The 12,992-nt window shown below is 38.3% G+C and overlaps 1 protein-coding gene across 1 annotated transcript in view; it reads right to left on the reverse strand.

Annotated features, from left to right (window-relative positions):
* Nucleotides 1-7,308: 7,308 nt before the first annotated feature.
* LOC117418035 (extracellular serine/threonine protein kinase FAM20C-like) overlaps nt 7,309-12,992 on the reverse strand; it is a 37,320-nt gene continuing 31,636 nt past the window's right edge. Inside the window, exons 4-10 of the mRNA XM_034030555.3 lie at nt 12,811-12,903; nt 9,806-9,921; nt 9,329-9,509; nt 8,337-8,446; nt 8,153-8,234; nt 8,003-8,062; nt 7,309-7,875 (exon numbers count right to left, since the gene is read on the reverse strand). Of these exons, the coding sequence (XP_033886446.3) occupies nt 7,620-7,875; nt 8,003-8,062; nt 8,153-8,234; nt 8,337-8,446; nt 9,329-9,509; nt 9,806-9,921; nt 12,811-12,903 (898 nt within the window). The 3' untranslated portion in view covers nt 7,309-7,619. The remainder of the gene's footprint in view (nt 7,876-8,002; nt 8,063-8,152; nt 8,235-8,336; nt 8,447-9,328; nt 9,510-9,805; nt 9,922-12,810; nt 12,904-12,992) is intronic.

Genomic DNA, 12,992 nt, shown 5'->3' on the forward strand with positions numbered 1-12,992 from the left:
ATTACTTATTTTTCTTTTCAGAGTAAATACTGGACCCTTTGACATTCACGTGTGTCATAGTCTCAGTGAAGCAGGATAGCACAGCCTGTGCGAAGTGCTGTTGAAAGGAGAAGATGCTGCTCTGTAGTGTAGTACCTTCGAGACTTTCCTAAGTGAAGAAAATGTAATAGAAATGTGGACTAAACTAAACCTTTAAAGATAGATAACTTTAGGCTAGACATTTAAGTGTTTAATAGGATTATGTATCAGCAGTTGTTCTTTACATGAACTAAATATACAGTAATTCAATAGGAAACCATGAAAGAGTAATATATATATACAGTATATATTTTTTAAAACTGTTCCACATCGGGATAGACTTCACTTTGTGTATGGGATTGTTGGCCTACCTTGAATGAATATGTTAAAATGCAGGGATGCTATCGTTTTGTATCAGGCCCTGGCATTGTTTGGGTTACTGACACTCAAGGGCATATCTTCTAGCTACTCAAGGGCAGACAAACCTGGCTGGTTAGTAATACAAAGATAGAAAATTGCTTCAGTAGTACATGGCCATTAAAATTCAGCTTATGAAATGCTGCATTGACCCTGAACTAGCAAGTGGTGCTTGGAGCAGACTTAATAAAGTATTGCAAAAAAAACCAAAAAAACCCTGAATCTGACAAGTATTCCCATTTTACAGTTTTAGGCAGATAGGCATGACTTCTCATTTATTCTTGCTTCACACTTTTGCTGATACAGGATAATCGCCGGCCAGACTGCATGACATTATCTGTGTGAGTGTGAAATCGCTGCGTGCTTCACTTTATAATGTCATTGACAGAGTTCTCACCCGCCTGCCTGGAACAAGGGGCTTTACTCTCAGCCCCCCCGGGGCAAACCATTACTGGAGCCGGTAAAACTGTGCAGCAGTATGTCAAGGACATTTAATGACTGCACTCAACCCTAGCATTTTATCAGACGTTTCCTTACCTGTAAGTAGCCTGGGCTACATAGATTCTAGTGGGAGGGGTTGAGATCAGAATCATTGACACTGAAACAGTAGTTAGCTTTAGTAGTAGCTTTGATCAGCGTAGAGAAGTGGCATGATCTCTGAGGTGTATTGCTAATTGATAGCAGGAACACTTTGGAAGATCCTAATCTCATCATTTTGGTTTGATCCATCTTACTTTCTTATACTAGTGCTAATATCACCAGTTAAGCCCGTCATTATAAATGCCATATACAGTGCCTTGCAAAAGTATTCAGACCCCTGACCAATTCTCTCATATTACTGAATTACAAATGGTACATTGAAATTTCGTTCTGTTTGATATTTTATTTTAAAACACTGAAACTCAAAATCAATTATTGTAAGGTGACATTGGTTTTATGTTGGGAAATATTTTTAAGAAAAATAAAAAACTGAAATATCTTGCTTGCATAAGTATTCAACCCCCACACATTAATATTTGGTAGAGCCACCTTTCGCTGCAATAACAGCTTTAAGTCTTTTGGGGTAAGTATGTACCAGCTTTGCACACAGTGCCGGAGTGATTTTGGCCCATTCTTCTTGGCAGATTTGCTCCAGGTTGTTCAGGTTGGTTGGACGACGCTTGTGGACCGCAATTTTCAAATAGTGCCACAGATTCTCAATGTGATTGAGATCAGGACTTTGACTGGGCCACTGTAGGACATTCACCTTTTTGTTCTTGAGCCACTCCAATGTTGCTTTGGCCTTGTGCTTGGGATCATTGTCCTGCTGAAAGGTAAATTTCCTCCCAAGCTTTAGTTTTTTAGCGGACTGAAGCAGGTTCTCTTGCAGTATTTCCCTGTATTTTGCTCCATCCATTCCTTCAATTTTAACAAGATGCCCAGTCCCTGCTGATGAGAAGCATCCCCACAGCATGATGCTGCCACCACCATACTTCACTGTAGGGATGGTGTGTCTTGAGGCATGGGCAGTGTTAGGTTTGCGCCACACATAGTGCTTTGAGTTTTGGCCAAAAAGCTCTATCTTGGTCTCATCTGACCACAAAACCTTTTCCCACATCGTAGCTGGGTCACTCTCATGCTTTCTGGCAAACTCCAGATGTGCTTTCTGATGGTACTTTTTGAGTAACAGCTTCTTTCTTGCCACCCTCCCATACAGGCCAGTGTTATGCAGAGCTCTTGATATGGTTGACTGGTGCACCATTACTCCACTCCCAGCCACTGAACTCTGTAGCTCCTTCAAAGTGATTGTTGGCCTCTCTGTGGCTTCTCTCACAAGTCTCCTTGTTTGAGCGCTGAGTTTTGAGGGACAGCCTTTTCTTGGCAGTGCCTGGGTGGTGTGATGCAGCTTCCACTTCCTGATTATTGATCCAACTGTGCTCACTGGGATATCCAAACACTTGGATATTATTTTGTACCCTTTCCCTAATCTATGCATTTGTATTACTTTATCTCTAACTTCTGTAGAATGCTCTTTGGTCTTCATTTTCCTTCAGATTCACAGCCTGACCAATGATCCTTCAACAGTGGGGTTTTTTATCCAGAAAATGTGACAGCAACTTTAATGGTTCACAGGTGGATGCCAATGGTCCTCGTTAGGGCAATTTCTTTCATCGGTGTAAACTGGGAGCTTCCACAGCACAGGGGTTGAATACTTATGCAAGCAAGATATTTCAGTTTTTTATTTTTCTTAAAAATATTTCCCAACATAAAACCAATGTCACCTTACAATAACTGATTTTGAGTTTCAGTGTTTTAAAATAAAATATCAAACAGAATGAAATTTCAATGTACCATTTGTAATTCAGTAATATGAGAGATTTGGTCAGAGGTCTGAATACTTTTGCAAGGCACTGTATATGACTGGTCACAATTGTTCCTTAATGCTTAGATAATGGTTCACACTCCTCGCTGCATTGGGAGCTGTTTGAAACCAGCAGTAAATGATGAATGAAGAGGATTCACTTTCCATTCATGTTGGTGATCGTTTCTCTCCGAACGACCTTTGCTTTCAATCCAAGGAGGAAGATTATATTTGGGCTTTATGTAATTTATTTTACCAAGGAACAAAAATGGAAGAGAAAATGGGTTTGAACATGTGAACAGAATATAATGCAAAGCAAAGTGCTTGAATTTAGCTGGCCATGGGGACAGCATTAACCCCTGGCCACCTTCACCACCTAATGTAATAACTGGAAATGGGTCTTACTCTCCAGTGAACAAGGACATGGATTCCAGACAGCAAACAGAAGCAGAAAGCACTTTTAAAACACAGACGACAAAACAGTTACCATATCTTTATTGCACTTGTATCATGTTGCAAACAAATTCCACAGAAACACTGCAAAGGAAATTGAAGTCTATGGCTGCAGAAAGCAGCATTTTCGTTCTCCAACTATTTATATTTATTTACATAGAGCTATGAAAATCAGACAAGAAAAACAACCAAGCAGCAAATCTACTGCCACAGTCTAAATGAAAAAAGAGCTGCAACCACGTTTTGTTTCCCTATCCAGATGTACATTTTCATTTCATTTAGTGAACCCAACATTCAAGCATTTCTGTCATTGCACAGGTACTATGTTAACTTTCAGTTGTATTTTTATAAATGTAAATGTACATTTTTTTTCTTAGCATTTGCACTCTGCTGTCCAACAACATTGAAATGTACATTGTACTTTCTAAACCTTTAAGTTCAGCATGAGGTTGACATCTGGACTTCAAACTAAAAACTAAATCGAATCCCCTTCTTTATATTTGTATTTTCTCATTTAGAGTTTAATAAATAACAATAAAAAATTAATATATTTATATATTTTATTGTATTATATATATATATATATATATATATATATATATATATATATATATATATATATATATATATATATATATATATAATACAATAAAAGTATAGACATGTTTGTCGCTGAATTGAGATTTTAAGACTTGATCACCTTTATGGGATGATATGATTAAATGCCACAAAAGGAGTTTCCTAAAGTGTATTACAGGAAATGAAAAAAATGACATTTGGAGGATACAATATTCTTTCATTAGTAGTCTACAAAACACAACGAAAATAAAGCTTTTGAAAAATACAGACTTGCTCATTTTCCTACATGGGTCTTTAAACAATCTGTTTGATTTCTTACAGTGAATTAATGCAAGATTTCATAATCGTCTAGAACACATAAGAGGTACAATAGATAATAATATTAGCACAGTAATACAGATGTATGTGAAGTACACTCTAAGTACCTTGACATAACATGTGGGTTCAAAGTAAGTACCATGATTAAGAAGTGTATCATAATTTAATCAAACACATCATGATTTTGAACAAATAGTCATAGCACACGTGTGGCTGATACACAAGTTAAAAAAAATACACAACAGATATGAAAGATGGGTCTTTCTTTCCATGGGAGAGAGATACACATGCATACTGTACTTCCTGTATTATGGGCTGGACATGAAATTGGTTATTGAACTGATAATATTTCCATCATTAGTTTTATTCAGTTCTAAGACATTATAATAATAAAAAAAGCAAAAAACATCAAATTAAAATAACAAGACCGACATTGTAATGTTTAGGTCAGCTTGAATTACATTGAACCATTTCTCCTAGTTCTAGCCATGATATTGGAGAAGCTGTGAGTAATGCATGCACTCAATGCATAGGCACACCACAGACTGTTTTTGGTATTTGACTTGTGACCTGAGCCCTTTGAAGGCCATTGCTGGTTCCCCCTGACTGGTGCACACCTGTACCTGACTGCCTTCTGTGAGTGCTGTGACTCCAGTATCATTCATTGTGTAGCAAAAGGACAGTAAATGACTACACCAAGCGAGCAAAGCCTGTTCATGTGATATAAACGGGTTGAATAAAGCTGACATTTCCATACATCTGGGGTGTTATTGCAATTCCTCAAATATCTGGAACTACTGTGGAGCTGGACGGCTGATCTTGAATTCAGGTCAAACTACTTTAACATAGAGAATATATATATACACATACATTTATATTGCAATAATATTAGAATCTTTGGAAATGCCAAACAGATAAGAGATAAGAGGAATATAAACACATCCTTGTTGATAACAGCTTTGGGATTTCTACTGGCTCTTATGACAACTCACCGCTTAGTGGTGCCTTATTCACAGGACATTCTACTTTACATTGTTCTATTTTTTTTATTTGTGACTATTGACTGACAAAACAAAAAGTGGCAGATTACTGGTACCAGTAAATCTGAATAAAAATGGAAAATAGCTTGCTAAGTATTATAAATTATTTTCAAGTATAGCCCAACTGCTGTCTTTTCTGACTCATTTAACAGCTATCAAATGACATGCCCCAGTTCAACCAGGAAGTCTGGGGCTGGGCTGGGATATAGAAACATAAAAAGCAAATTGGAAATCTAGCTTTGGTTGTGGGGAATATAGAGCATAAAAAGATAACCCACAACAGACGTTATTAATGTGCCTACCTTCATTCTTACAATCATTGCGAGTGTCTGTGATGTAGTTTTCCTGACATTTAACACTTTTCTAAGTAATAAAAAAACGAATACAAATTAGATTTTGTAAGTTGGATAAATGTGTTCTAGCTTGCATGCCAAACTCTGCAGTCACAGATATGTCTTGGCAGCAACCCTCACAGCTTGCATGGCCACATACTAGTTTAAAATTCAGCACAAATTGATATCCAAATGTACGCATGGTCTAAACTAAGATCATGAATTTTAATGTCCATATGTTGCAGGAGTCCCCTGTGCCCAGTTATCTGTGGATTTCTTTTTTTTTTAGAAGAATCTAATTCAAGTTCAGAATCAAGGATGCTACAGAATCAAGGATGGATGTTTAAAGAAGCGTGGTTTTAAGTAAGTTCTAGGGGAATGCAGAAAGATATTTGAAATAGTGAGTATTTTAGTGATATATATATATATATATATATATATATATATTTGTGTCAGTAAAAGGTCACAAATGTAGGTAATAAACTCATACGTCAAAAGTGAAATAGGTAGAAAATGATCAATAAAAAAGACACCTGTATTAACTGGTCACGGATTGGGGTTATGTGGGAGCAACATGATTCCAAGGTTCCAAATGCCATACAGTACATTCTCACTTTACATTCCACACCTAGAGCAGTGAAATGTTTGCCTTTTGTTCATATGCCTCCAAAAGAAGCCACATTAGACAGACTTGAGCCTTGATTCCAATGTGGAAATTGGATTACAGACTGTAAAATCAACAACTGAGAGACGATATCCGAAAAATGTCAAGCGGCTTTGGGTAACTGAATATTGAACGTCCGCATTCTGTTGCATTGGATTTGAGGGCTGATTTTCTGTCGTGAACTGATTTTTTTTTCTTCTGCTCTTAAAAGACAAACATTTTTCAATTCACAGACAAACTTGAAATGACCAAAGACTGGGTTTCTAGGCTTTGTTCGGAGTGCTTTCTTATTCCTTTTCTCTTCTAAGATAAGCGAAGGGCAGAGCATACAAAAAAAATGTTTAATTGAGATCAAGTATTTTAAATGAAGGCTGAAATTAAGTTAGAAGTATGAAATGAAGTATGACATGAGTAGTGTTATGATGAGTAGACCTGTCATAGGAAGTTTTTTAAACCAGTGGCAGGGCAACTCCTGTCCCTGGCTTGTTGCCAGTAATCAGAGGGTTTACAATCAAGTGGCCATTCTCATATATGACAGTAATTTGGGATAAGAAATGCAGGAATGGTATAATTTCTACATGGGGTGCTAATTCCACTCCTATTGGAGGCAGGCAGTCCCTTTTCAAGGTGGACCCAGCGAGCGAGCTTCCCTACAAATTTGCATTACTACTGTAAATCTTGTGATCGAATCGTTTAAGTTATGGATGAACTGGATTCCCTACAAAACTCCAATGGCTATGTTTTTCAATAATTCTGACCTAAAGATTACAGTCCTGCTTGCTATCGGACCTGGGCCTCTCTTTGGAATATAGGCTGACATCTGTGCTAATCGCTTTGTGGTTTAGTGATGTGGAACTACTGTTAGCAGAGGACTAACCCAAGCCAGGGTAGGACTCAGGTTCAGATGTGTATTTATGAAGACTTTACATCATTTCATCTGGATATGTATGATTTGTATTGACTATACTTCAATGACTGCTTTTGATAATGTAGTCGAAATGAGAGCTGTTGTGTGATTTGTTCCTGCATATATATATATATATATATATATATATATATATATATATATATATATATATATATATATATATATATATATATATATATATACATATATAAATATATAAAATAAAGAAGAATGGCCGGGGAATGTATTAGATAGAAAAAAGGAATTGGTAGAAAGAAACAACATTTAAAAACAGTACTCGGAACAAAACCTAAGCAGTATTTTTTCCTATGCACTATTAAAATAAGCAATACAACTTTTATTTTAAAACATAATTTCTGTTTTTTTTTTGTTTTGTTTGTTTCCTATATATTTTACATGGCTAGGGGATAACACAGAGCCTATGAATTCACTGAATTCAAAAAGTGGCATCAATAGTCTTTTGCAAGACTTTCCTTTTATATTAATCACAATAGTACTCTAGAAAAAAACACACTCCTATTGGACGTTACTACCTCGTGCTTGTGATTGTGTTAGCAGTGGCACTGTCAAGGTCATTTTCCACCACATTGTTATAACCGTCCCTCTCAATGCAGTCACTGAGCACTTTGAGCACAACTCGCAGCCTGCGGTCCATGGCCTCCAAATGGGGTTTTATAAGGATGGGCATCAGCTTGTCTCGCAGTAAAGACTCTTCCACCAGCTCGCTCAGCTTGTACTCCTCCTTAGCTAGGAGCTGCAGTCGCAGATGGGTAGATCTCTTTACTCTGGAACATAAATGGACAGTAATTACGTTTGACCAAAATCTTTGCAGCACAACAATTGCTTGTTCATCTATTAGAATGATGCCTCATTTTTCATGGCTAACAAACACAAAGGTTTAAGGAGACCTACCTGCAGCATTGGCTTAAAGGCACCAGTATAGAAATCTCGTCATGGGAGTGTTTTCCAAACCTGTGGGTGCACAGGGAAGACAGTAGATATTTTTAAAGCTTTCAACTGCATATAACTATGCCACACATCTATTAATTTGAACTTACGCACCCTCTGCCGTTATCGAAGTGGATGATAAAAGTTTCATTGCCAAACTTCTCAAAGGTTTCGTAGTGATGTCGATCCATATTTCCTGAGGGAACAAAGTGATAAGGCATAATGAGCTGCTTACCCAATCATCATTCCACATGCACTAGAGCCCTTTTGGCAGTGACCTGTGCCGTATGTTACATACCCATCAGGAAATCAAAGATGGTCATATCCATGACATTCAGGAGCCGTGAGCCACTGTCATAGGGTGGTGTCTGTTTGACTTCCTCACAGTAGTCTGGATCTACCTCCCATCTGAAGATCAGAACACACACACACACACACAGATTGTCACACACAGACATATGCGAGAGCGGCATTCAAACATGGGCAAGGTGGACTGATCTGTAGAACACAGACCTAGCAAGATGTAAAACGTCTAAACCATCCTGTCATTTTAATAAAGTCGCGAAGAAAAAAAAAATTATATATATATATATATAGAGAGAGAGAGAGACACACAGAGAGAGAGAGAGAGATCGGTACACACAGCAGGGAAGTATTATACTCCCCTGCCCCACCCCCACCCCCCTCCCCAAACCTCCCGCCAAAATCTGTATTGGATTGTTCAAATCCTGCTGCAGCACTTTCTCAATCTTTGCCATTTAGTAGCCCCCCTGTTCAAGGTCAGTAATTCAGCCATGGGAGCTACAGGGATTACTCCGAGATGGGATTCTGTACAGGGATAAGACATCATTTTAGGAGAGCAAATGACACGGCTGTTAAAACTAGAGGCCACTCGAGACCTGAAGGTATTGATGGGGTGAAGATTTGGGTTTGAGCCGTAACCTTGCAACTTCTTCTTCAATCACGCAGGAATTTTTCCTTTCTTTGATCTAAGATCCTTGAGTTAGATTACAAAAGTTAAAACCTGCCAAGTATTTCTTATGCAGGTTACTGGTTTTGTTCCGCTATATATTGAAATAGTCTGGGGGATATATTTTCCTTGTTAAAAAATAAAAAGAAAAGTTGAATGTTTTGTTTTGTAAGTAAGAAGAGCCATCCAAGCTACAATACTTAATAACTTTTTTAAGTTGGACTTTAATCATCCCTCGGAACAGTAAAGGAAAAATGCATGTAAAGTAATGAAGAGTGCTTTCAGAAGATGATAGTGTTTGTCAGAAAAGGGAGACTCACTCTGCTTTCTTGCGCTTGTGGTAGGAACGCCTCCAGGGGTTCCTCCAGGTTTTCCGCTTGGCCAAGGCCAGGTCTGGGAGGAAAGCAGCCAGTGAGCCCTCGATCTGATCAGGCTTCCCGCACAGAGCGTGCTCTGTGGAGCAGTAATACGAGCACTCGCCGTAGAAACAGATGTTATTGGCTATCAGGAACAAAAAAAATTAAGCGTTTCATAAACCTGATATTCATCCATGAATTTAAACTCTCAATCATAATAAATAAAGTAGGAATGAAAAGATACTTAGCAAAGAAGCTTGACAAACATTTAGACGACAAATATATATATATATATATATATATATATATATATATATATATATATATATATATATATATATATATATAGATATATATAAAATATTTAGTACATGAAACGTATTAAGATATTTACTTCTAGTTTAAAACAAAGGTCACATCTAAATCCCTGCTACCAGTTACCTGGGGAGATGAAGAACGTTCTCCATAGCTTTTTGTCCCGAGTTACGTCTCTGATTTCTTTGGTCATGTTGACCAGCCTGCCCGCAACTGGAGGCACACGCCGGAAATCCAGGATCCTGACAAAGAAAACCAAACAGACAATAAGAATGCCGCTATTAAAAGATGAAGACCATGGTATTGTCCTGTAGACTTCATTTTTTCTTGGACCCCTGCATTATAATGTATTTATAATGCAGTTCAGTTAACCTGGCCAACAAAATTATATGCAGCTGTTTTCCCTACTGTCTGTGTAACTATTAGATCCCACTGCCTTCCATAGAACTTACAGGTTCAGCACATGGACAAAGAGAATGGACCCTGCAAACAGTGATCGTTGCCTAGCTGCCAAGCCTCCTAAATTGAACAGTGTCCACTCCCCAGGTCAGGTTTCACTCTCCCACATGCAGCCAGAACCTTCTGCCAACATGCCGCAGCAGGCATTGGAGATGCCTATCATGCCTATGATAGCATGCCTATCAAAGCTGCCAGTGTTCGTGTGGGAAAGCCCTCAAGTCTCGCAAGCAGCGGAGGGATTTTATTGAAAACTTCAATCCTTCCCAGGAGACCCTGTTTGTGTTTCAAAGAGGTCAGAGATCAGCACTTACAGCCAGCGGGCACTACTGCTGAAAGACCTGTCAGTTTCCTGGAAGCCATGCAAAGACATCGAGCATGTGGCTCTGCTTTGCAACTGGGCGTGGGAACCAGAATACTAAACCTAAAACTGTCAGACTATCAAGATAAATAGCATATCTAAAATAGGAGTCATTTTAAATGCTACTGTGCCATTGGTAACTTATTATAACAATAAAAAGACGTTTCAAAGTTTGTTCCTTTAGATGTTGTATTAATGCACACAGGTGAAGTCATTGTGACCAACAGAGGGAGCTCCTCTCCATTGCTGTCTATGTGAGGTTTGCTTCACCTGCTACAATTATTGGCGGCATACCTGGAGAGTCTCCCTCTTCTTTAAATCATAACCACTTTCCCAAAGACAAAACATGCCATCACCAAATACAGTAAGTGACTTTCTCATTAAAGTATTTTTTTATTGTTGGAAAGCCCATCAGATGATATGCCCTACACCTGTACACTTTTTGTAACAATTATGATAACGGACATCCTTACAGAGTTTCACCGCAATTGGATGAATGGTTATGAAAAAGCAAGTACAAGTGTGTCATAAAGGCTTACTGATGTATGGCTATCCACACCAACAAGCGTCATTCTAAAGTGAATCACAAAGGCATTTTGTGCTTGCAGCAAGCTTCCCTTGAATCCAGCCAGCATTAAGATCTTAAGTATCATGGTATTGAATTTACTGTGACTGCACTGGGTAAAAGCAGGGGTTAGATTTCACTTAAAATGCTGGCTTGCATGACTGTGTTTTTCAGCAATGTGGGTAATTACCACTGTTTATGGATTTCCCTTTTGATAATGGTACTTTGCTAGGTTTTACCAAACGTGAAGTGTGAGAACGTTTTTCGTTTTATGTGTTAGGGGCACGGCAGCGCTACTACACACTGAAGCCATTGTTTCCCATCCAGCACTAATTTATAACAGAACTAAAATCTACTTCTTGGAAGCCAATTCACATAGCTTTAAATCTAGAAGCATTGTTTGCTTTATGCTTAGTTGGCTTCCATTTACTAATCACATATTTTCAATTATTTATTACCTTCTGTAGCAGCACATATGGAAATACACTCAATTCAAATTCTAGCAAGTGTTCTAAAATATGTGAAGTTCATCTATTTGATGATGACTTTGAGCCTGACCATGAAAAGTATTGCGACAAGTGAATTTGTTTTATATTAAACATTAACTGACAAAGTTGGATAAGATTTTAGGTCGGTGAGTAATTACTGTACCTTCTACAACAGGCAAAATCCCAACCCACATGCACAGTTATACCATACCATTTCAAGGTTTTTTTTTCCTGTTAACTTGTACCTTGCTAGTTACCTATTTAGGTTACATATATTAAGTGCTGCCTTTTCTCCAGTCTTAACACTGGATTCGACTCCAGGAGGATCTGTGTGAAATGCCTGCAGAATCCAGTCTTCAGACAGTGATACAGTCCAGTCAGACAAGCAGTGCCCTGTATCACACTGTCGGAAAAAGTGATGAAATCCTATTTGTAGCTACAGTACATTTCAACAGCGGAAGCTGCTGATACTGTCATATACACACACAGTAGCTGATTCACTTTTAACACTTTTTTTTTTTAAACACGCCTCAATGGAAAATTATTAACAGCCTACAGCAAACTACAGCACACATTCTTCTTGTAGACAATGCAGAGGTCAATAGTTAATCTACTGGCATGCTATAGTTATATTGTAACATAGCAGGGGCAGCAGTGTGGAGTAGTGGTTAGGGCTCTGGACTTTTGACTGGTGGGTCGTGGGTTCAATCCCAGGTGGGGGACACTGCTGCTGTACCCTTGAGCAAGGTACTTTACCTAGATTGCTCCAGTAAAAACCCAACTGTAAAAATAATGTGATATCTTGTAACAATTGTAAGTCACCCTGGATAAGGGCGTCTGCTAAGAACTAAATAATAATAGTAATAGCAGCATCTGTTTTGCTATATTGGCTAAGGTACTCAACAGCAAATCATAACTAGCTAGACTTGAAGAATCATTGCCCAACTCTGTTCTGCATCATGGTCAATCCCAAATGCAAATCTACAGGATTAATCAATATCTGTCTGACGCTATTCCAATTTCCCATGCTGATTTTGCAAAGGTTGAGCATCAACCATTTCACAACGACAAAAACTACAGAATTGAAGGATGTGAAATCCCCATTGTTTTCTTATGATTAGCATATGGAGACCTTTTCATTTCACCACACAAGATAGATGTATGTGTGTGTGTGTGTGTGTGTGTGTGTGTGTGTGTGTGTATACAGATGGGATGGAAAGCATTTCAGCTGGCACTTAAAGGTTTCAGACATGGCACTTACCTATCCAGATGAAAAGCTGCGATCTCTGCGTTGTGCCTCTCGAAATCAGAGAAGTAGAAGAAGTCTGGGGGTGTTTCCTGTTCCCTTGTTTGCCTGTAAAATGATAGAGACAGAACATGAATGCCTCCTGCTCCACATGCTGCACTCACAGGGAGAAAGGTCCTATACCCTGATCCAACTGG

The sequence above is a fragment of the Acipenser ruthenus genome, chromosome 13 (assembly GCF_902713425.1).
Source record: "Acipenser ruthenus chromosome 13, fAciRut3.2 maternal haplotype, whole genome shotgun sequence".
NCBI classification, from domain to species: domain Eukaryota; kingdom Metazoa; phylum Chordata; class Actinopteri; order Acipenseriformes; family Acipenseridae; genus Acipenser; species Acipenser ruthenus.